Here is a 23,606-nt window from a genome sequence, read left to right on the forward strand (position 1 = left end):
TGTGCTATCCCGCATGCCAGCTGTTAAGTGGGGAGGCTAAGCAGCTCAACAAAGCTCCGCTGATCCTCTGGCTCACAAGCAGGCCCTCCCCAGGATGGGGTGGGTCTCCTCCCATGCCAGGACGACTCTCTGGGGTGCTCCCCATTTCCCGCAATTTTCGCTTACGCATGCGGGAGCCACGAATGTAACCCCCGCGTCAACGGGGAGTCGCCTGTGATCGAATCCTTTAGAACAGTGTTTCTCAACCTTTTTTGGGCCAAGGCACACTTGTTCCATGAAAAAAATCACGAGGCACACCTGGAAGAAAGTTCCCCTCTGCCGCTCATTCCGGCGCCCCTAAAAGCAGCGGCTGCGGCTGCGGCTCCAGCGCGCTCGTCTCCGCTAGCCTGAAAGGGAGAGGGGCTTCAGAGGATCCACCACTTACGGAGCTTCCGGACGAACGGCGACAAGGACAGCTCCGTCGGAGGAGACGACGAGGCAGCGGAGCGCGCTGCTACCGCCCCACATTCAACCACTGCGCCGCAAGCGAGCGCGAACTTGCGAGAGGTGGGATTGGGGAACAGAGCGGCGCCGGGACATCTCGCGAGAGCAAGCGGCGAGAACAGTTGCCCGAAAGGAGCCCCTGGGAACTGTAGTCCTTTCTCTGGCTCCCTTTCCCTCAATGGCGTGCGGGGGTGGCGGAAGTGGAGCTTTCTCTCGTCAGCCAGGTTTGCGCTCTCGCGAGCCTTGAGCCGAGGCTTCTGGCTGGTGAGGGTTTGCCGTTGCCCGGGAAACAAGCCACACGTCGCGGCACACCAGCCAGCGTCTTGCGGCACAGTAGTGTGCCGCGGAACAGCGGTTGAGAAACGCTGCTTTAGAACAGGTATAGGGCAACCTTGGCTCTCCAGATGTTTTGGGACTACAACTCCCATGATCCCTGACCACTGGTCCTGTTAGCTAGGGATCATGGGAGTTGTAGTTCCAAAACACCTGGAGAGCCCAAGGTTGCCTATGCCTGCTTTAGAATGACAAAGCCGCAAATGTGGCTTCGTGTACCAAAAGCAACCTTACGAATGGCTTACGAATGGCTTTGCTGGCCAGCCGGGGAAGATGGGAGTTGGGAGTCCATCGACATCTAGAGGCCCGCAGCCCCCCCCCCCCATTCTCTTCTAAATGATACAAAGGAATGGCACCGAAATCAAAAGGAGAGGGGAGAAACCAAACAACAAAAAAAGAAAAACCCACTGCCTTCAAACATTTAATACTTTTTTATTTCAAGGATACAAGGTTTTTCGTGGTTTTTTTATTCCAAAACAGAAGGGGAGAGGGGAGAAATAAACCCATGAACAAGAACAAAATAAGATGTGTTTCCCATGCCCACCCCCACATAAAATTGTCCAGAGTAAGTAGAGAGAGAGAGAGAGAGAGAGAGAGAGAGAGAGAGAGAGAGAGACTTGCTTCACTCCAACGGAACAAGTGCCAGGAGTTATACCCTGGCGTGACAATGCTACAGATTAAAAAGCCAGTATTTACAAAGCCCCTTCCCCAATATTTTTTTGTTTTGCTTGTTCTTCCTGTGGTCCTGGTAAATATTTGGGGTGAGGAAGAAGGGGAGGGGGGAGGGAACAGAAGTCTGGGGTGCAAAATAGCCTCACACACATAACACAATTGGGCCTGGAACCCCAAAACAGTTTCTTAGTGAATTTAGGGAAGAGAGCTTCCGAATACATGGACTACCAAACTTTTCACTCCAGCCAGACGATACCTTGGGAGTCACGTCAGGGGTAAAAAGTATGAAATATCTTACTACATGAATGTGTAGAGAGGGGTGGATATTACAACAATATTTAAACGGGATATTGAAGTTAGGACAGTGAAGGTGGTGGTGGGGAAACTAAAGCAGCTTGTAGGAGAGGCGATCGCGGACGAAACCCGGCCCTCTCCAACCCCGACACTTGCTGGACAAGGAAGAGAAATTAACTTTGAATAAGTTGGCTAGGGTATACCTATATAAATAGAACGTGCACGAGAAATGTTGGGGGAAGGAAAGAGAGAACGGACAAAGGCAAAAGGCTATTTCTGAGACGGTGGGTGGAGGGTCAGGAAGCCCCACCCCATCCCCCACAATTCATAGGTATAGGCTGGATCTGTCCACCACCTTGTCGTGGTCCTCTGCCAGCCCCCCCCAAAAAGGTCAGCACCACGGAACCTCGGGGTGCAACGAATCTGGGTGCTTCCTGGTAGCACCAGCTGTGCCAGAGAGAGTTGGGTCCAGCCCCCTTTTAAATCCCAGCAGAGCCCTCCCTCCACCCCACCCCCAAAATCATTTGCAATGTCGTTTTGGTGCACTGTGAAAAACAGAGATGGCGGTGAGGATTGCTGCCAGGCCGTGCCAGTAAGCCTCGCCAGGGCCCCCTGGCAAAACAGAGGGGGTTCCCAAGAGAGAGTCCTTTTGCACACTTTAACCCGGAGCCTCTCCCCCCCCCCCACTCAGGTGGAAAGCCAGAGCAAAGGCCTCCTGTCCACCTGCCCGAAATGCCATGGGGTGTGTGTGCGTGAAATCCCGAGAGCCCTTTAAGCGGTTGGGATTGGAAGGGCATAGCTGCCTCTGCCAACCCCCAGCTAAGAAACAAAGGATTGTGGGGGAAGGAGCAGATTGCAAAACCGTAGACGCACCCCACCCCTCAAAGCCGTGTTTAGTCCCACTGCCCCGCAGTGGGAGAACATGAAGACATTAAGAAGCCAGGGAAGGGTGTTGGCAACAGAATTACGAAAGGGCGTTTGCAGAGCTAGCTGGGAAAAGTAGACCCAACTCTTGCTTTTTGCTGCAGCCTCAATACTGAACTGGGGGGCTGAGGAACATGGAAGCCATACGCCCTCTCTGCTTGGTCTAAGCTGTTGCTGGACAGGAACCCCAAGTGGAACGTTATATATTTGGGAGGGGAGTGTAGGAAGACAATCACGACGGATGTCTTGTCGGGGGGCTGAGTGTGCCTGCCCCTTCCCTTGTAACCAGGGGAGTGCCTGCATCTGGGGCACGGCATCTCCCCCTACCCACCCAGAGGCGGCTCAGGCAACACGCCTGCATCCTTCACAAGGCCAAGGTCCAATGCCGTACTTCACGCAACAAATCGAAAAAATGAACTGCAGCAGCATTGTCTGGCCTCCAGCCTCGTGCCTCTGATATATTTTGGAGAATGGGCTTTCACCACCGAACTGCTACTTATTGGGAGGGAAGGAGTTTTTGAACAGTATATAGAGAAAATGCCCCCGCCTGTAGAAAGCTTGCGCATCAGGGAGGGGGGAAAAAAGGCAAGCACCTGGGAACCCCGCCCCAGTGTGCCCTTTCGTAAAGATGCCCCCCCCAAATCTCCCCTCTAAGTGAAGCCTCCTGGGCTTCTCTGCTGGTTCCGATGTGGGTGCTTCTCAGGGCAGCCCCTTTGGCTTAGCCAAGGCGGCGACGGCTCAGTTTGGGGACCGTGCACTCACATACACAATCCTTGGCACTATAAAGGATAACTGGGGGGCCTTTTGAGGTGGTGGGCTGGCGTTTGTGCCTCACTTTCTCCAATTCTGACTCCCCCCCCCCCCCGAGGGAATGCTTCTGTAAGACTGCCGCACCTTGCATGCAGGGTGTAGCTAAACAGGGGTGCCGCCCAGAGGTCTCTGGACCCCCGACTCATCACTGCTGGCCTGATGGGAGGTGGAGACCAGCGGCATCTGCAAGGCACCCCCTTGGCCTTACAGTCCAGAAACTGAGGCAGCGCAGCTAAGGAGGCTCATTAGGAACCACATCCTGGGGCACTCGGCCCCCACAACTCCTTGGCCGGAGCCGCGACGGGCAAGAGGACTACTGAAAACCATCCCTGGAGGGAATCGACGGAGCCTGGAAGCCAGAGGACTATAAAAAGGAGAGGCATATTTTGGAGACATTGGCTCAGGGACGGGGGGGTCTGGACAAGTACAAATTGCTCCCCTCCTCTCTTTCCCAACTGGATTTCGAGAGGGTTCGAGAGGAAGCTGGCGACAAGGCACATAGAGAGGGGACGGAAAACACACGGAGGGTTGTGTGCCTTCTTTCGGCGAAGGCCCTGCAACTGGGTCCGAGGCAAGAGGAAGCCCGTGGCCTGGCCCGTTGCGGCGGTAAGGCGAGGCTTTTCGCAGAAGATCTGCTGGCTCCCCACCCCCCACCCCGGAGGCTGTTCCCACACTTTTGAAAGTGAGCCAGCCTGGTCCCTTAAAAACATGTTGCCAGGGGGAACGGTGACCACCTCCCCAGCGCCACCAAGTTGCAGCTGATACAATGAACATGGCAAAAAAAAAACCACTGATGCATGCCAGGCAATCGGAGATCAGAGAGGGCAACACTCAGCTGGCCGGCTGTGGCCAAGTTATTTGGGGAGGTGGAGAGAGGCGGGGAGGGGTATGCCTCTGGGACTTGCACACTCTTTCCAGAAAATCATGAAGGGGGGGGGGGAACGTGCCTTTAAACCGACACCGTCCAATGTTAGTGCACAGGTTATGTGCCCAATTTTTTGCTCCAAACCAAGCCTGGGGGTGGGGGGAGAAGGGACACCTTGAGATGACTTTAAAGGGGGTTTTAAATTTTGAAAGGGGTCAGGTGTGTTTTCGTTTCCAATGGTGCAAGTGCCCCGGGTACGAGGAGAAAAGCAGATCTCTGGTAGTGTTTAACACGAGTCAGGCCCATGGCAAAAGGTTGGGTGGCAGGCAAGTGACTTCTCATCTTGTTGAGCTGTTTTGTGCTTCTAAGACACATACATACACACACACACACACACACACACACACACACACACACACACACACACACCCTGCCGCAGAGGGCTGTTCTCCAGGCCAGCCTGGTGACTTCTGCAATTGCGCAAGGAAGACGACTCGGGACAATCACAGCCGCCTGCCTCCCCCTACAATTCCCCGCCCCCCGGCTGTGGGCAGTGTGTTGCTTTGTTCGGCATTGGAAAGACAAAACGCCGCAAACCAAGGCAGGGCCGTGAAGGAGAGCCCAGATCGCGAAGCAAAACGGGAAGGCCACAAGTGTACAAAGCACAGGGGTGCCATTTGGTCCAGGGCCCGGAAAAAGAACAGGCAGGTGGGCAGAGGAGAGAGAGAGAGAGAGAGAGGAGACAGGAGCGTCAGTTTGTGCATTGCCCCACTCAAACAGCTTGGCTCCCATCACCTCTGCCAGGCCGGGCTACTGATAGGAGCACAGTTACACCCCCCCCAAAAAAAAACGTTCCTGCTTGCTGGACGGGGGATTAGTGTTGGGTATATACCACATGGAATGTAAGTTCGAGGGGTGGGGAGGAGAGGTGTGCCCTCGGCCTCTCTCTTTTTCGCCCCCCCTGTCGGTGTGCAAAGGTGGACGGGAGGCCGAGCAGACAAGGGGCGGGGGAGGAAGGAAGAGGAAGAACGGAAGCGGTCGGCTTGAGAGCGGGGTGTGTGTGTGTCCCCTTTCACTGAGGTAGCGGGACCAAGACTTCCACGTAGTTGAGGGGGAAGAAGCCCGACTGGCCGTTGATCATGCCCTCGTACCAGTTCTCGTCAATCTGGTTGGTCAGCGTGATGATGTCGCCCTCCTTGAAGCCCAGCTCGCCGTCGTTCTCCGGCTCGAAGTCGTACAGCGCCTTGCAACACGGCTGGTCCAAATGAGCGGCTGGAGAATTCAAAGGGGAGTGGGGGGGGGTGTCAGTTAGGGCGGGGGCACTGAATCTCCGCTGACCCCCCTCCAACCCACCATGCACGATAAGCACCACCTCCTCCTCCTCTAAACCAGGAAATCCTACTGCTCTCGACGTCCAGATCCAAGATTCAACCTGCACTTCTCCTACAAACCTAAGCTAGTTCCTAGAAACGCTTGGCGTATGGCTATGAGGCCCTTCGTCTTTGGCTTCCTATTGTTTGCCTAGGTGTTAAAAAAATAAAAATGAAATCATCACCAAGGCCCTTTAGGCAATTTGTGGACGAGCCAACGATAGCTGGTGCTGGGGGTGCGGGAGTTTTTTGGATTTGATATCCCACTTTATCACTACCCGAAGGAGTCTCAAAGCGGCTAACAATCTCCTTTCCCTTCCTCCCCCACAACAAACACTCTGTGAGGTGGGTGGGGCTGAGAGACTTCAGAGAAGTGTGACTAGCCCAAGGTCACCCAGCAGCTGCATGTGGAGGAGCGGAGACGCGAACCCGGTTCCCCAGATTACGAGTCTACCGCTCTTAACCACTACACCACACTGGCTCTCGATGGGAATGCCGATGGAGAGCTGAGGCGCAGGAAACACCGTTTGGCGCAGATGTGAACAGGGCCGTAGGAAATGAGTCAGGCCACTGGGTCCATTGAGCTCACAACGAGTGGCCGCTGTTCTCTCAAGGGTTTCAGACACAAGTCTTTCCCCAGCTCTGCATGGAGCCTGTGGGGATCAAACCTGGGACGCTCTAACTGTGGAGCTACAGTCCTTCCCCATAACTTCTGGGGAAACACTGGGTTGGCCTGCACCCTAGATTTCGACAATCGTTAAAAAGTAAACCGGGCTCCTTCCGAACCAAGGTTTGCTAACGTGTCCAAAATGGGGCAGGAACCCTGGAGAAACCGCTGCCAGTCAGAGTAGGCGCGTCAGAAGGGCCATTAGTCAAGCTCAGTGTTTCCCAAAGTTGGGTCTCCAGCTGTTTTTGTACTACAACTCCCATCACCCCTAGCTAGCAGGACCAGTGGTCAGGGATGATGGGAAATGTAGTTTAAAAAAAACAGCCGGAGACCCAACTTTGGGAAACACTGAGCTTGACTAATGGCCCTTCTGACGCGCCTACTCTGACTGGCAGCGGTTTCTTCAGGGTTTCATACTCCTCCCAATCGGACCTGCTACCTGATCCCTTTAGTTTGAAATTCTGGGGGATAAGCTTAGGGTTTTTTGCATGCAGGAAAAGCAAGCAGGTGGTCCCAGACATAGGCTAGCCGCGCCACCCTGGTTTCTGAGAGGTCAGGGGGAACTTCCTGTTTTCTTTCACGACCATGAGGACTACGAACTTGGGTTTCCAAAACGAGTTCTACAACTGGCACCGAAATCCCTGCATGCGGAGAGTGACTTGCGAAGACTCAAAAGTGCACAGCCCCAATTAAGAGAGCATGTTTTAGAGGCGGGAAATCATATTAGCCTGGCGACAGGGACGCCAGCAACAGATTAGGCAGAGGATGGAGGAAGGAAGCAGGAAGGAAGGGGAACAGGCCGTGCAAGGAATGTGAAGGGGGGGGAGGAGGAGGAAGAGGAGATGAGAGGTGTCAAAGCAGGGGAGGGAACTCACAAAAAATCCTGCTGGGGGTCCGTGATGGTTTTTCGGATCGGAAAGAGGAGGAAGCTGCTCCCAGAAACGAAAACAAACAAACAAACAAAAACACAGACATGCTTACAAAACCCACGAAACGTTTAATGCAAAACACCCAAAAATGTGAGGCGCAGGAAACAAATTGGGTGTGGGTGTGTGCAGGGTGTTGGAAGGTCTGTTAGTGAGGAAGCGCTTGGGTCAGCAATGGACAGCCATGGAAGCGAGAGGTTAGGGGATGTGCGGTCTCGTTCTGGTATCTCTCCCCGCCCCCCCAGGTCTGGATAGGATGCAGAGAGAGAGGCCATGGGAACCCTTGCGGGGAGGGATGCACACATCCTGATACATGCCCCAGAGTTGCTGCAAGGGGCAGGTCATCTTTCTCTCCCCCGCTTCTCATTGTTCCAGGTCACCCGGGGCAGCCCCGAAGGGGAAGCTCTCCCTGGTCACGGGAACCAGGCACGTTTTTGCATTCAGGACAATATTCACGACTCTGCCCTTTTTGAACCTTGCCGCAATCCGTAGTGTTATTCGCCACCGCCGCCACCAAATTTGGCTTTCACGGTGTGTTTTGCAGCTTTTTATTTTTCCATGTTGTCTGCTCTCTTTTTAATTTTTTTTTTTTGGGGGGGGGACACAGCCCCTGTTTAGTAGCTCCAAGGATGAGTTACTTTTCGTTTGCCTCTACTTTTGATTATACCTTTTTTTAAAAAAAAATGTAAATAGGAAAAATAGCAACATGGCAGTAGAAGAAATAATCCTGTGCAAATCACCCCCCTCCCAGAATGTTACAATCTGCTGTGCTGAAATATAAATTATACTGTACTTTCCCACGTATAAGACTAGGTTTTTTTTTTTACTTTGAAATAAGGTTAAAAATCTAGGGGTGTGTGTGTCTTATACACGGATAGTGCAAATGCCCATTTTCTAAAATTGGTGTCCCCAAAAGTAGGGGGCGTCTTATACACGGAAAAGTACAGTACTTTAGAAGACTTAAGGAAACTTTTTTCTTAAAAAAAAACATACACACAAAAACATACTGAATGGTTTAATTTATTTTCCCCAGTGATGATCTTTAACCTTCCAAGGCCCAAAGGGTCTTTAAAAAAATAACAACAACGTGTAAGAGAATGAACTTGAAGGTGTGAACTAGAAACTAGAAAACCCCCAAGATGAACCTAGTTCACACGCCATCCAGCAATTCTGGGAACTGTTTGTTAGATGTAAGTAGGAGGTTTTTCTGAACCGATTCCGTGAAAATTTTGGAAATAGCTCATTCCAAACACCGGTTGGCCAATGACTTGCACCAGCCTTGACTACGCTGGGCCATACTGGCTGGGGCTGATGGGAGGGCTAGCTCATTCATTGCGGAGTTGGAAGGGACCCCAAAGGGTCATCCAGTCCAATTCCTACCCTCCTGCAATTCAGGAATCACAATCCAAGCACTTGATGCTACAGTGTGCTTTGACATTGCAACCCATGGAGAATTGATCTTACCCAGGGGTTGGCAAACTATGGCCCGTGCGCCAGATCCGGTCCAATTGCTCTCTGGATCCGGCCTGCAAATGGTTCTGCAATCACCGCTTGGATCGGCCCGATCTGCCGCCGGAGCCGCCAGCTCCCAACCACAGGCAGAGTGGCAGAGTAGGCAGGCAGGGGGAGGGGAGGGGGTGGGGGAGAGAGAGAAGCCCCCTCCTCTGCGTATGCACACTCCTGCGTGCGCAGTCCGGCCCACCACTAGGTCTGGGGGATGGTGAACCGGCCCCCTCCAAAAAAAGTTTGCTGACCCCGGATCTTACCCATCAAGGTGTCCCCCCAGACGTTCCGTTCAAATCTACTCTTCACCCCTAAGGTTAGATGCTGTCTTGTTAGGACAGCAGAGAACAAGTCCTGCTCAGAGTAGACTTTAGAATGGAATGCAACCCATTGTGTACTTAATTAAATAGGGTTGCCATGTTTCAAAAGGTGAAAACCCGGATGTTGAGGTGGTGTTGTTTTTTGCAAAAATCGCCAAAAAGAGATGCGGTTTTGAGCTATTTTTACATGAAACCGACAAAAACAACACTGCTGACATGGGTTGTTTGGAATTTCCAGGACACTTTTTTTTGCCAATTTCCGCCCGGACGCTGCTTCCAACTACAATGTTCTGGGTATGTGCGGGAAATGTATGGCAACCCTATTGGATTGCATCCCCGCTAAGGTAAACTCCCCATCCCTTTCGAACTCTGACATGCAGCAACGTCCGATTCGATCCTGTGGCTACCCTATTTTTCTAGAAAAGATCTTCCTTGCTTTCCTTCTACTGGTTTTCGTGCAGATTAAAAAAAAACCGTGAGTGGTGCTGTGGTCTAAACCACTGAGCCTATTGGGCTTGCCAATCAGAAGGTTGGCGGTTCGAATCCCCCGACAGAGTGAGCTCCCGTTGCTCTGTCCCAGCTCCTGCCAACCTCGCAGTTCAAAAGCACGTCAAAGTGCAAGTAGATAAATAGGAACCGCTGTGGCGGGAAGGGAAATGGCGTTTCCGTGTGCTCTGGTTTCCGTCACGGTGCCCCGTTGTGCCAGAAGCGGTTTAGTCCTGCTGGCCACAAGACCCGGAAAGCTGTCTGTGGACAAATGCCACCTCCCTCGGCCTAAAAGCGAGACGAGTGCTGCAACCCCTTGGTTGCCGTTGATTGGACGTAACCATCCAGGGGTTCTTTACCTTTTTTAAAAATCAGCCCCAGCTAGCCTGGCCAATGGTCAGGGAGGACAGTTCTCGTTAAGCAACATCGGCGGGTTCAGGTTCTCGGTCCCTGATCACCACTTCAATGCTTAGCGCAGGAGTGGGGAACCTTTGGCCCTCCAGGTGTCGCTGCATTTCAACTCCCAGAAGCCCCAGCAAACGCATAGGGAGGATGGGGGTTGCAGTTAAAAAGGGGGGTCTCGTGTAGCAGAGGTGTCTCCCATCCAACGCATTTGGGGTCCCCTTTGAAGCCACCTGCCCCCTTGCCTCTTGGGATTGCCTCGAGCCGCTACCCTCCCAAGCAACTCAAGCTTGGGAAGGGGCTACTTTGGCCCCGCCCTTACCTGAGACTTTGGGGGCGGGGTTGCAGGAAAAGCCGCCGTTGGATTGGTCACTCTCTCCAAACTCGTAGGACTCCCTCGGTTTCGGCTTGTATTCTCGCTTGGGGCGCGAAGAAGTGTCTCTCACTCTGGGCACAGGAGGAAGAAGATTTGTCATGAGGAGCGAGATTAAACCAAGTTTCAAATTACAGTCGTACCTTGGAAGTAAAACGGAATCCGTTCGACTTCCAAAACGTTCGTAAACCAAAGTACGGCTTCCGATTGGCTGCAGGAAGCTCCTTCAGCCAATCGGAAGCTGGGGAAGCCCCGTTGGATGTTCGGCTTCCAAAAATAGTTCGCAAACCGGAACAGTCACTTCCGGTTACAGGTAGGTAGCCGTGTTGGTCTGAGTCGAACAGGAGCCAAAACGTTCGAGAACAAAGCTGTTTGAAAACCAAGGTCCCCTCACCCCAATTTTTTTTAAAAAAATACTCACTTGATATTTTTTTAAAACAGATGATTATAAACATGTCCAACAGCAAACACCACATTTAAACTCACATTTAAAAGAGTAAAGTCGAGGAAAACCTACAGCTGGTCAATGGGAGATGGTTTTATTTATTTCTATTTATTTCTTGCATTTATACCCCTCCTTTTTCTCCATGGAGCTCAAGGTGGTTTACATGGTTTCCCCCCTCCTCATTTAATCCCCACAACAACAACCCTGCGAGGTAGATTAGGCTGAGAGTGAACGAGTTGCTCAAGGTCACCTGGTGAGCTTCATGGCCGAGTGGGGATTCGAACCCTGGTCTCCCTGGTTAGAGTCCGGCACTCTAACCACTACCCCGGGACAGACTCAGGAGGAAAGCAGTGGCCTTAAACTGGGGAGCGCTGATTCTAGCCAAGTTACAGGATGTTAAGATCTGGCCTGCTGGGCCAAAATGGCTCCCCACACCAACCCTTCATTTATTCGAAGCTTAAGGAAGACAGAAAGGCACAAATGCAAGTCATTCCTATGCATATTTATTAGCTCTTGCCTATATTAATGTCCCCACCTTTCTACACTTGAAGCGGGAAAGGAACGTCCAGTTGAAATATCTTAAGTCATTTGAGATAGAAATTACCTTGACAGGCCTCAATAAAAATTTTAAAAGTCCTTACTCAGCTTCGAGGTAATCCGTACGGCAGCGGGTGGGAGACTTTTTGTGGCTAGTGGGGAGGGCCTCTCACCTGATGTCAATATGGTATCGGACAATGTTGCGCTTTGAAGCCCCAATGGTTGGGGCTTCAAAGCACAGCACAGGGCCGTGAGACCTCTCTGCAGCTTGTAGCAACGACTTAAGTCTTTCTTTCTTTGCTTGGTGCGTGGTTTTTAAGGTATAGCCTGCCAGCTGATCAACAGAGGGGTGGGCCTATCATGCTTTGCCGCCCGAGGCAAAACCTGGGTTGCATGGCAGCAGGTTCCGGCAAGATTTCCGCAAGATCTCGCTGGAAGCCACCACCACTTCACCACCGGCAATGGAGGTGACAGAGTGTCCACAGGGGCACTGACTCTTGGCGTTGCACCGTCCGAGACAGGGCCGTCCCTGGATTAATTTCCCTTTAGCCACTTTGAGCAATATCCCATTGGAAAAGTGGGATTAGATGACGCCCAAGATCTTACAGTCCCATAGCGGTGGACTGCACGCCGAGTTGTGCATTCTGCAGCAAAATGAGTGATTTGTGTGTGTGTGTGTTTTGGGAACCACACAGTAGTGTTTACCTGCGTTTGAGTTTGTCTGCGAGCTCCTCGAGGATCTGCACCGCTTGCCTGTGATAATCCAGCTGGGCGTCTACAAGCGCTGACAGCTGGCTGACTTGCTCAATCTGCAGTAAAACGGAAGAAGAGACTGGTTGTTGTTGTTTTTTCAAAAAAAAAGAGGTCCTGGCTTTTGGCAGAAACACCCACGACTGGATCAGCGTACAACCTAACTCGCAGAGAAGAGGGGCGTGGGTTCTGGGGAGCCTGGGTTCAAACCATACTCACATCCGTCTCCAGGAGGTTGTGCATGCTCGTTTCCGCCACTTCCTTGGACTCCTCAAACTTCTCCAGCGCTTGCCGCAGCTCCTCATCTGGGATCTTCCCCTGCCTTTTCTTTTTGTAGTCAAAGTCCAAGCGTCGGCCTTCCAGCTTCTTCAGATGGTGCTGCAGAGAGGAGAAGTCGAGGGGGGGGGAAGTGAATTCCTCCCCGTAAAAGCACAAGTAACAGCAGGTTTTGGGGTCTTGAACCTCGCCCCGATCCGGAAGCACATTAGCAATCTTGCAGGACGTGTGCAAACCACGAATAAAGACTCATTCGGGAGGCACTTCTGGAAGGAGTGTCCGGTGCCGAGCAAAGTGGTCAAGAGACTAGAGGCCGGATTCAGTGTGCTACCGGAAGCCAGTGCGAAGACTCCCAATAGCAGAACATTTCACCTGCGTCCCCCATGCCTCTCCCAAATTCCGGAGGGTTGGGAGAACTCCCAGCAAGGGGGAGGAGAGGAGAGATCGTTCCGTCAGGCCTGGTCCTAAAAGATCTACACTGGCTCCCAGGATGTTTCTGAGCACAATTTAAATTGCTGGTGCTGACCTTTCAAGCCCTAAATGGCCTGGCCCCTGTAGACCTGAAGGAGCATCTCCACCCCCATCGTCCAGCCTGAACATTGAGGTCCAGCTCCGAGGGCCTTCTGGCGGTTCCCTCACTGCGAGAAGCGAGGTTACAGGGAACCAGGCAGAGGGCCTTCTCGGTGGTGGCGCCGAGATGTCAAGGAAATAAACAACTATCCGACTTTTAGAAGACATCGGAAGGCAGTCCTGTTTAGGGAAGTTTTTAATGTTTGACCTTTTGTCGTGTGCTCTTTTATATTCAGTTGGAGTGGCTGGAGGAACCCTGTCAGGTGGGTGGGGTGCAAGCGATAAATTATTATGATAACTGTTTCTCTGACGGAACAATCGTATCAGCGCAAGGGTGAGTTCCACCCTAGGACTTGAGACCCAAGGTTCAAAATCCCCGTTCGGGCATGAAACGACTCATTGTCTCTCAATCTATCCAACCTCATGGGATTGGCTTGTGAGGATAAACAGGGCAGGGGATGGGGGAAGTGAAGAGCACCCAGCATTTCCTTATTTACAAAAAGTAGTTCTACACTACCCCATCACAGAATTGTAGACTCGTAGAGCTGGAAGGAACCCCCTGCAATGGAGGGCGGTGATGGTAAGTATCAGGGTGCAACTACAGAACATTAAACACTATTAAAAGCAACAGAAAGAATCCTAACTAGTGACTGAATACAAGTAGGTAGCTGTGTTGGTCTGACACTGTTGAAATAAAGTAAAAAATTGTCCAGTAGCACCTTAGAGACCAACTAAGTTTGTTCTGGGTATAATTAATGTTTCATATTTGCTGTTGGCCGCCCTGAGCCCTGTTTTCAAAGCGGAAAGGGCAGGGTTTGAATAAATTTATTGTTGTTGTTGTTGTTGTTGTTGTTGTTGTTGTTGTTAGCTTTCGTGTGCATGCACACTTCTTCAGATACTGAACAGTCAGTTTAAAAGGTCACTTTCGGGTTTGCGGCATTCGGGAGCCAAAACGTTAGAGAACTAAGCTGTTTGAAAACCAAGGTACGCCTGTACACAATTTAAAATATTGGCGATCGTTACGCAAAACAAACAAATGAAATGTCATAGCTGCATAAAAAGCCCTTTGAGAGACGCCCCCAAAGCCAAAAGCCATAGCTAGGTGGCAGAGCTTCTACTCTGCATGCAGAAGGTCCAGGGTTCAATTCTCGACATCGTATTGGGGTGGGAAACCCGTTTTAAACTCTGGAGAGCTGCTGCCAGTCCGTGTAGACAATACTGAGCCAGGCAGACCAGCACAACTGTCAGGCTTCAGGGACTCGGCTTCCTCCGCCTCCCCCCCCCTTTTGGCAGTAGATAAGCACAACAAAGTGAAAGGAGTCTCTTACCAGTTCAAAGTTTTACTGATTACAGCGAGAGAACAAAGAACAGCGAGGGAACAAAGCATCCAGGGATGAGGTGCTCCCAATTAAGGGTTCCACCCATTGCCCCCCTTGTCACCCCCATCACTCCCGCCTCTTGCAACCATATCGTGACCACTGTGCTTTCTGTGCAGCCAACGTTATCTGTTCTCCTTGATTTTGGGCTGAGCAGATGGACGCTTTCCAGCAAGTCTGTTAACTCTCTCTCCCTCCCAGTTCTCATCCTCCTAGCTGTTCACCCCTCAGTTCTTCCCAACTTCAGTCTTCTGAACTGTGCCCCTCTGCAAACCACTGCTCCAAATCTATACAGTGGTACCTCTGGCTGCGAATGGGATCCGTTCCGGAGGCCCGTTCGCAACCTGAAAAGGCCGCATCCTGAAGCGCTGCGTCTGCGCAAGCTCGTGACATAATTTGGTGCTTCTGCGCATGCACAAAGCACGATTTAGCGCTTCTGCGCATGTGCGCACACCGAACCCGAAAGTAACCCGTTCCGGGACTTTCAGGTTCGGCCCGTTCGCAACATCAAAAGACGTATCCCGCAGCGAACGTAACATGAGGTATGACTGTACTGTCCTCCTGCTCCTGGGAAGATTCAGGATCCTGAGCAGGGAGAAGGGGAGGCTCCCACTGTTACTCTTCAGTGCAGCCCTCCTCAGCATGGACCCAGACAAGACAACGGCCTACGTTCTTATCCTATCAAGTGCAATCACGGTTACCTGGATCTCTTTCAAGTCCTTGTCGCACAAGTTCTGAAGGGGGTCGATGAAGTTCTGCTTGACTTCGATGTCCAGAGAGTCCTTAACCTCAGCCAAGCGCTTCATGGACTCGCCAGCATCGAGCAGCGCATCGCCTTCGTGCGGCGCGAAAGGGAAACAGCAGCGCCGGAAGAGCAGGGAGGAAGGGAGAGACAAGATAGCTGGTTAAAAGGAAAGTATACCAAAGGAACAGAAAAGATTGTTTATGTCCGTTACAACAGCTGCAAGGATGCTGCTTGCCCGGAGTTGGAAAGACGAGAAGGTATCTACTAGGGTGGAATGGCAGGTGGAACTACTGGATTACGCAGAGATGGCAAGATTAACCAGGAAAATCAGAAATCAGGAGGATCAAAAGAATGGGACAAATTTATATCATATCTGAAAGGCCACTGTAAACACTCTTTGGCAGGTTTTAAATAACTGATTGATGCTTTTGAATTATGGTGCTGGAGGAGACTCTTGAGAGTCCCATGGACTGCAAGAAGATCAAACCTCTCCATTCTGAAGGAAATCAGCCCTGAGCGCTCACTGGAAGGGCAGATCGTGAAGCTGAGGCTCCAATACTTTGGCCACCTCATGAGAAGAGAAGACTCCCTGGAAAAGACCTTGATGTTGGGAAAGATGGAGGGCACTAGGAGAAGGGGACGACAGAGGACGAGATGGTTGGACAGTGTTCTCGAAGCTACGAACATGAGTTTGACCAAACTGCGGGAGGCAGTGCAAGACAGGAGTGCCTGGCGTGCTATGGTCCATGGGGTCACGAAAAGTCGGACACGACTAAACGACTAAACAACAACAAAATAACTCTTGCAATGATACATAGACTTTGGATACAATGGTGGACTGTAAATAAGAAGGACTTATAATATGCACTTTTAAAAGTTCCTTGAAGAACCCACAGAAGGGAGGAGGGACGTTTTGAGATTCGAAAGAATCTTGTGCAATTTTTATTTTTCGTGATTAGGAGTGTGAATGGATTTGTAAAATCAAATAAAAGCTATTCTAAAAAAACCCAATGAAACATCTTTTAAACATAAAATAAATAAAAGGAAATAAACGGAAAGCAAGAAAGCAAAGCAGTCCGGACAAGGCTGTGCAAAACCCACAAGGGTGAGACTGGACAGGCCACCGTTCAGCGACACAGCGCCTGCTTTGCATGTGGAAGGTCCCAGGTAGAGGACGCCTCTCTCTGCCCCAGCTGCAACAAAACATGTCTCTCCTGTATTGGTCTCTATGGTCACAGGGGGCGCTGTAACTCTCCAATGGTTAAAGTACCCTCTTCCATGGTCACCTGAGACACAGACGGATGCCAACCAAGCAAGCTAATAATAACAATAATAATAATATGGGTAGGGGTCCTCACCGAAATTGGAGTCTTCGCCCAGCTCCTTGCCGTAACGGATCATGGACTCTCCGAGAAGGCCTTCCGACTGCGGGTAGCCTGGGTTCTTCACTTGCCCCCGGATCTTGGACACGGTGTTCAACATGGTCAGCTTGGCCCGGGATGCTGGTGTAGAAAAGAGACGGCAGCCACACGAGAGTTTCCATCAGACCGTCTTGCCAACAAGTCAAGTCGATTGCCAATAATTAAGAAGGGGAGGGAAACTGAGGGGAGGCAGCCTCGTCGGCCAATAAAAATTAAAAAATCTATTGTCTTAGAACAACCCAGAAATATCAGGTAATGGTCGTTTTTCCAGGATCACAGGCAGAAAATAGTTCAGCCCGGGACTTGCCAGAAGTGAGAGGGGTGTGTGTGTGCAAAAGCTACGGACTCCCTGATCTTCTGGCAAAGATCCCAATTAATCCCTGGGGTCCTCTTTGCAGAAGTGGTTACGGGAAGCCTGCTGGAATGCAACCCGAGTGCCAAGAATCGGGAGCAGGATGCAAGGACTGTCGTGCCGGCTGGCTCAGCAGCAGAGAGCACAGTGCGTGTGGAAAGCTACCTTCAGCTCAAAGGGACAGGTGAGCAAGTGGGGGGTGGGGAAGACCCCTTCTCTTCCTGAAACCCTGGAATGCCACAGTCAGTGCAGACAATATTGGGCTGGACAGGCCAGTGGCCTCGACTCGATTCTCAAGCATCTTCCTGTGCTCCCAAAATCATGCACTCATTCGGAACCACGAAGGCTTTATTTTGGGAAGAAGGCCTACAGCTCAGTGACAGAATATCTGTCTAGCGTGCAGAAAGTCTCAGGTTCAAGTCCTCCACTCCATGTCGAAGAGCAAGCCACCAGTTCAAAGTTGGAAGTTAACTCTGAACTGGGTGTCAGGTCTAATGGGCACAGCAGCTCATCCCCGGTATCTCTTACCCCGTGAATCAGTTGCCGAGGCTGAAAGTCCCCACCTCCCCATAGCCATCTAAGTCCCCTCCTCTCCAAGGCTTCCCCCAAGCAATCAGAGACTGTGCCTGCGTGCAGCCTGCCGCTGCTCCACCCGTTTCAGCCCTCTTCTGGTTCTGGGAAGGGTAGCTTGTCACTGCAGGAGGGGGAGGAGACACTTGTGACTCTTACCCAGCTGGACTCATCTCCGCCTCTTGGCCTCCCTCCTCTCCTGCCTCTGATTCTGGACCTCGCTCTGCCACAGCCCACTCCTGCTCACTAAACCCTTTTACCTCTTCAGCTTCCGGCGCCTTCTCCTCCCAGCCTTCTCCCTCTGACCACTCATCGTTGTCCCACCCCCCACCCCCCTGCTCTGAGCCTTCTTCCCTTGGGGGTTCCCCAGCTGGTTCTCCCTCCCATTCCTCTGCGCCCAACCAGCCCATGACGCCTCAGCATATCCTGGTAGGGCTGGGGGGGGGATTCTGTCTGAAACCCTGTTGAGCCACTGCCAGTCATTGTAGATTGGGGCTTCCCAAACTTGGGTTTCTGGCTGTTTTCGGACTACAAAACATGGGTGGATGTTTGATTGGCTGCTGCTGAGGCTGTCAGCTGCTATTGTGCGTGTTATTGGTTGCTGCTTCAATGGGTGGTATTGATTGGCTGATGCTCCGGCAGTTGGGCGGGTGATTGGCAGCTTCTGCTGCGGGTGAGCTATTTTTGACAATCCCCCCTAAAAAAGCTCAACAACTCTGGGCAATCCTCTGCAAAAAAAAAAGCTCAACAACTCCTCTGTGCCATCTCCCCCCCATTTTCTTAAATTTGAGTCCTCCCTGCAGGCAGAAGAGAGGCGCTGTCCCATATTTCTGGGCCATGAGGGTCTTCTGACTTTGAAAAGGTGGGAGAGGGGGAAGCTTTAAATAGCGCCCGTTCTGAAGAGCCTGCTCAGTTGGGTGTCTTAAAAGTGTTCCCTTGGCTGCTCTGAAATGTGGATTTCCCCTCCCACTGCAGTTCTGGTATCTGGCTTTTCATTTCCGATATTTTTAGGATGTCGCAAGCCGCTTAAGAGATTTCCTTTGGAATGTGAGGCGATGTAAGAGCCACCGGCACAAATAAATAAAATAGGGGCAGGGTGCGAGAGCTCACACAGCCCAAGCACATCCTAGCTCAGGCATCCCCAAACTTCGGCCCTCCAGATGTTTTGGACTACAATTCCCATCATCCCTGACTGCTGGTCCTGTTAGCTAGGGATCATGGGAGTTGTAGGCCAAAACATCTGGAGGGCCGCAGTTTGGGGATGCCTGAGCTAGCTTATTAAACCAGAATCTGATCACTGAAAAGCAACAACAACAAACTATTTCTCCCCCGTGACTACAAAATACAGATCAAGTAAGAAAAAAAACACACACACAGGTCTAAGCAAAAACAAAAAAAGAGTCGGAGACAGTAATATCAGTGAAGAAATGCGGGGGGGGGGGGATAGCACCAGCTACAGAATAAGATGCAAGGGACTCTATCATGCCAGAAGAATTCACGTTGCATCGAGCAATGTTAAGCGAAACCAAACCACCAGTCCCTTTCTGGCTGCAGGAATGGGTTGTGCTGCTTTTTCCACCCGAGCTAAGTGCCAAAATTCCCATGCAGATGTTCCACATCAAAATCACATCTTTCGGTTCTGCTGGAAGAGCAGCGCCTCTCGTCTAGCAACAAACAGTCCACAAGCTGTTTTACGTGCTGTCTTCTTCTTCTTCTTTTTTACTCTGCGGTGCTGGGGAATGGGGGCTGTGGATGTTGTTCAGACATAGGCAAACTCGCCCCCCCCCCCAGATGTTTTGGGACTACAATTCCCATCATCCCTGACCACTGGTCCTGTTAGCTGGGCATGATGGGAGTTGTAGTCCCAAAACATCCGGAGGGCCGAGTTTGCCTATGCCTGATGTTGTTGGACTCCAGCTCCCATCATTCCCTAGCACTGGCTGCTGGGATTTGGAGTCCAAGAAGGCCTCAATGAAGGAAGCAGAATTCGTTTCGGAAAGCAAATGCTTTTTTTTAACAATTCAAGACAAAATTTGCAAAATGAAGAAGAAGAAAAAAGCTCAGCTGCCACTTAGCCATGGCAAAGGGCCTTACCAGGGTTGGGTTGAAGGTATTCCGTAGTCCTAGCCAAGACTTCTGTAACGGCCTTGCTGGTGAGATCCACTTTCTGTAGAAATGGAAGCAATGCATTGACAATACAAAAGCAGCAGAAGCAGAAGTAGCAGCAGGCCACAGTTGACTCCAATGGCTGGAGAAGATTAACCACTTTCAGTGGAAATGCAAATCCAGAACATTGTTACAAAAAAAAGGTAAAGGTAAAGGACCCCTGGACAGTTAAGTCCAGTCAAAGGGGACTATGGGGTTGTGGCGCTTATTTCGCTTTCAGGCCGTGGGAGCCGCCGTTTGTCCGCAGACAGCTTTCCGGGTCACGTGGCCAGCAGGAGTAAACCGCTTCTGGCACAACGGGACACCGTGACAGAAGCCAGAGCGCACAGAAATGCCATTTACAGTACCTTCCTGCCGCAGTGGTACCTATTCATCTACTTCCACTGGTGTGTTTTAGAACTGCTAGGTTGGCAGGAGCTGGGACAGAGCAACGGGTGCTCACCCCGTTGTGGGGATTCGAACCGCCAACCTTCCGATTGGCAAGCCCAAGAGGCTTGGTTTAGACCACAGCGCCACCGGCGCATGGTATGTAGGACCTAGAACAGCCTTCCCTGGGATGGCCTGGGACTCGGGGTCGGAACCAGAGGAGTCTCAGTCTGCACCGGATCCTCTGCCTCGGGCATCGGCTGAACCAAGTCTGGGGCCTGATTCTGAGGAGCCTCAGTCTGCACAGATTCCCTTGCAACAAGCACCAGCTGGGCCGAGTCGGGAGCCTGAGTCTGTCCTGGCTCCAGATGCGAGGAATACCTCGTTGCCATCAGCTAGGTCATCACCGACAGCTAGCCCACTACTGGCAGAGTCAGGAAAGGCTGAGGCAGCTCCTGGGTCTAGTAACCCACTGGCGTCTCCCGAGCTGCAGAGACTCAGGTCTGAGAGAAGGAGAGACCTGAGTATTCGCAGGAGGAGTGCTCGCCTTCAGGCAGGACAGGGTGGTGAGTCGTCGGGGGATCAGGACCGGCCATTACCCCGTCAGAGGTAAAAGGCGGCCAGACCCCACCCCCCAGGTTGCGGGAGCAACATTGCTGTTTGCCAGATTCTGCCTGTGTTCCTGTTCCTGACCTTGCCTAGTTTCCTGCCCTGCACCCTGACTCAGCTTCATTGGGCTGACCCCTCGTTGATTCCTTAGGCTTCGGACCGGCCCTGGACCTCGCCTCTTGGATTACCCTTGGACCAGCACATTCCCAAAGGAGTGCCCTCCATCAGTTTGGGGAAGGTCTGTACCAGCCTTTCTCACCAGATATCATTACACTACAATTCCTATTATCCCTGACCACTGGCCCTGCTAGCTAGGGATGGTGGGAGTTCCCCAACCTTGATGTGGGCCAGCCTGAAGTTGAGCCCAGTTGCCAGAGGACTCATTTCATGTATAATGATGGTGATGATGATGATTGAATTTATATACCGCCCTATACCCGGAGGTCTCACATAAAAAGATCACAGTATATAAAACAAAAATAAAAGCAAGTAATCCAATAACACTCCCCCAAAGAGCCACATTTTAAAAGGGTATAAGGATGTCCATCAGGTCAAGCAAAGGCCTGATTAAAAAGGAACGTTTTTGCCCAGCACCTAAAGGTGTATAATGAAGGCGCTAGGCGAACTTTCCTGGGGAGAGCATTCCACTGACGGGGAGCCACTGCAGAGAAGGCCCCGTTCTCGTGTTGCCACCCTCTGGACATCTCGAGGAGAAGGCACATGGAGAAGGTCCTCAGAAGATTATCTCAGGGTCCAGGTAGGTTCGTATGGAAAGAGGTGGTCATTGAGGTATTGAGGTCCTGAGTCATTTAAGGCTTCATAGGTCAAAACCAGCACTTTGAATTGGGCCCAGAAACTAATTTGTAGCCAGTGCAGTTGGACCAGGATCAGTTTAAGATGCTCAAACTGTCTTGCCCTGGTGAGCAACCTGGCCGCTGAATTCTGCGCCAGGCGAAGTCTTCAGAAGCAGCCCTACGTAAACGCATTGCAATAATCTAACCTTGAGGTTACCAGAGCATAGGCATGAATGTTGCCACCCCCACATTGCACCCATGTGCAACGTTGCTTCCCCTCTACTCACCTTTTCCATTTCCTTGAAGTCTTCATCCAGCTTGGTGCCCTCGGCTCCTCCAACCTTCTCGCTGACCATCTTTAAAGAAAACAACAAACACAAAGCACGTTTCAATAGGCAGCTGCTCAGCTAACAGACTATTTCTGAACAGTTAACTTTTCTTTTCTTTCTTTTTTTTGCAGGTGAAACAGATTGGGTACCTTTCAATTATCTTGCTCCTTTATTGAGGATTTTTTTTCTCCATAAAACTAAAAATAGGTTGGTCTGACGCAGTTGGAATAAATTAAAAATTTTTAAAAATTGCCCAGTAACACTTTAGAGCAGGCATCCCCAAACTGCGGCCCTCTGGATGTTTTGGCCTACAATATATTTAGAACATGATAGCCATGTTCAAATATATGAAAGGATGACATATGGAGGAGGAGGAAAGATTGTTTTCTGCTGCTCCAGAGAAGCGGACACGGAGCAACGGATTCAAACTACAAGAAAGAAGATTCCACCTAAACATTAGGAAGAACTTCCTGACAGTAAGAGCTGTTCGGCAGTGGAATTTGCTACCAAGGAGTGTGGTGGAGTCTCCTTCTTTGGAGGTCTTTAAGCAGAGGCTTGACAGGCATATGTCAGAAATGCTTTGATGGTGTTTCCTGCTTGGCAGGGGGTTGGACTGGATGGCCCTTGTGGTCTCTTCCAACTCTATGATTCTATGATTCTAATTCCCATGATCCCTAGCTAACAGGACCAGTGGTCAGGGATGATGGGAATTGTAGTCCAAAACATCTGGAGGGCCGAATTTTGGAGATGCCTGCTTTAGAGACCAACTAAGTGTGTTCTGGGTATAAGCTTTCATGTGCATGGTATCTGAAGAAGTGTACATGCACACGGAAGCTTATACCCAGAACAAACTTAGTTGGTATCTAAGGTGCTACTGGACAGTTTTTTAAATTGTTTTATTTATTTCAACAACTAAAAAGCAACACATTTAATGGATGGCCATCTGTCATGGATGCTTTAGTGGGACTCGACCTGGGGGTCCCTTCCAACTCCACGATTCTATGATTCACACCCTTATTCCAAGCACAACCAAGTTTCACTTAGGAAAGAACAGATTACAAATATGCTGGCTAAGTGAAAGCAAGGAAGCTTGCTAGTGACAGAGCCTAGAGAGCACATTTTTAAAGGAACTAGTTCAGTTTCTGCTTTTGAATTGTGGTGCTGGAAGGGACTCTTGAGAGTCCCATGGACTGCAAGAAGATCAAACCTATCCATTCTTAAGGAAATCAGCCCTGAGTGCTCCCTGGAAGGACAGATCGTGAAGCTGAGGCTCCAATACTTTGGCCACCTCATGAGAAGAGAAGAATCCTTGGAAAAGACCCTGATGTTGGGAAAGATTGAGGGCACTAGGAGAAGGGGACGTCAGAGGACAAGATGGTTGGACAGTGTTCTCGAAGCTACGAACATGAGTTTGACCAAACTGCGGGAGGCAGTGCAAGACAGGAGTGCCTGGCGTGCTATGGTCCATGGGGTCACGAAGAGTCGGACACGACTAAACGACTAAACAACAACAACAACAGTTCAGTTTCAAGATGTCCAAAATGGAAGTGATTCCAGTTCGCGTTCATCCCTTTACAGAATCCACGTTACATTCAATGTTCAGTTCCAATTATTCCAAACGGTCCTTGGCATTATTTCTTAGCATCCAGAAAGTTCCAAGGTGCTGTGCTGTAGGTATGAAATATACAGTAATACCTCGGGTTACGAACGCGATCAGTTCCGGATCGCAGTTCGTAACCCGAATAGTTCGCAAACCGAACGCGATGGGCGCCGCCATTTTGCGCATGCGCGCACGCGGGCGGCGGAAACACTTCCGGGTTTGCGCAGTTCGTAACCCGAACTGTTCGCAAACCGAGGTGGTCGTAACCCGAG

General features: G+C 51.0%; 1 protein-coding gene across 2 annotated transcripts in view; it reads right to left on the bottom strand.

Moving 5' to 3' along the window:
• Window positions 1–1,224: 1,224 nt before the first annotated feature.
• Window positions 1,225–23,606, bottom strand: part of SH3GL1 (SH3 domain containing GRB2 like 1, endophilin A2) — a 61,456-nt gene continuing 39,074 nt past the window's right edge. Inside the window, exons 2-10 of one of the 2 annotated variants that reach the window (XM_035118096.2) lie at window positions 21,693–21,761; window positions 19,565–19,637; window positions 16,486–16,629; window positions 15,084–15,217; window positions 12,380–12,538; window positions 12,116–12,219; window positions 10,378–10,502; window positions 7,294–7,347; window positions 1,225–5,653 (exon numbers count right to left, since the gene is read on the bottom strand). In XM_035118096.2, the coding sequence (XP_034973987.1) occupies window positions 5,454–5,653; window positions 7,294–7,347; window positions 10,378–10,502; window positions 12,116–12,219; window positions 12,380–12,538; window positions 15,084–15,217; window positions 16,486–16,629; window positions 19,565–19,637; window positions 21,693–21,761 (1,062 nt within the window). In that variant the 3' untranslated portion in view covers window positions 1,225–5,453. The remainder of the gene's footprint in view (window positions 5,654–7,293; window positions 7,348–10,377; window positions 10,503–12,115; window positions 12,220–12,379; window positions 12,539–15,083; window positions 15,218–16,485; window positions 16,630–19,564; window positions 19,638–21,692; window positions 21,762–23,606) is intronic. The other variant, XM_035118097.2, reaches the window with a different exon arrangement.

This window comes from Zootoca vivipara, chromosome 6, assembly GCF_963506605.1.
Source record: "Zootoca vivipara chromosome 6, rZooViv1.1, whole genome shotgun sequence".
In the NCBI taxonomy this organism is placed as follows: Eukaryota; Metazoa; Chordata; class Lepidosauria; order Squamata; family Lacertidae; genus Zootoca; species Zootoca vivipara.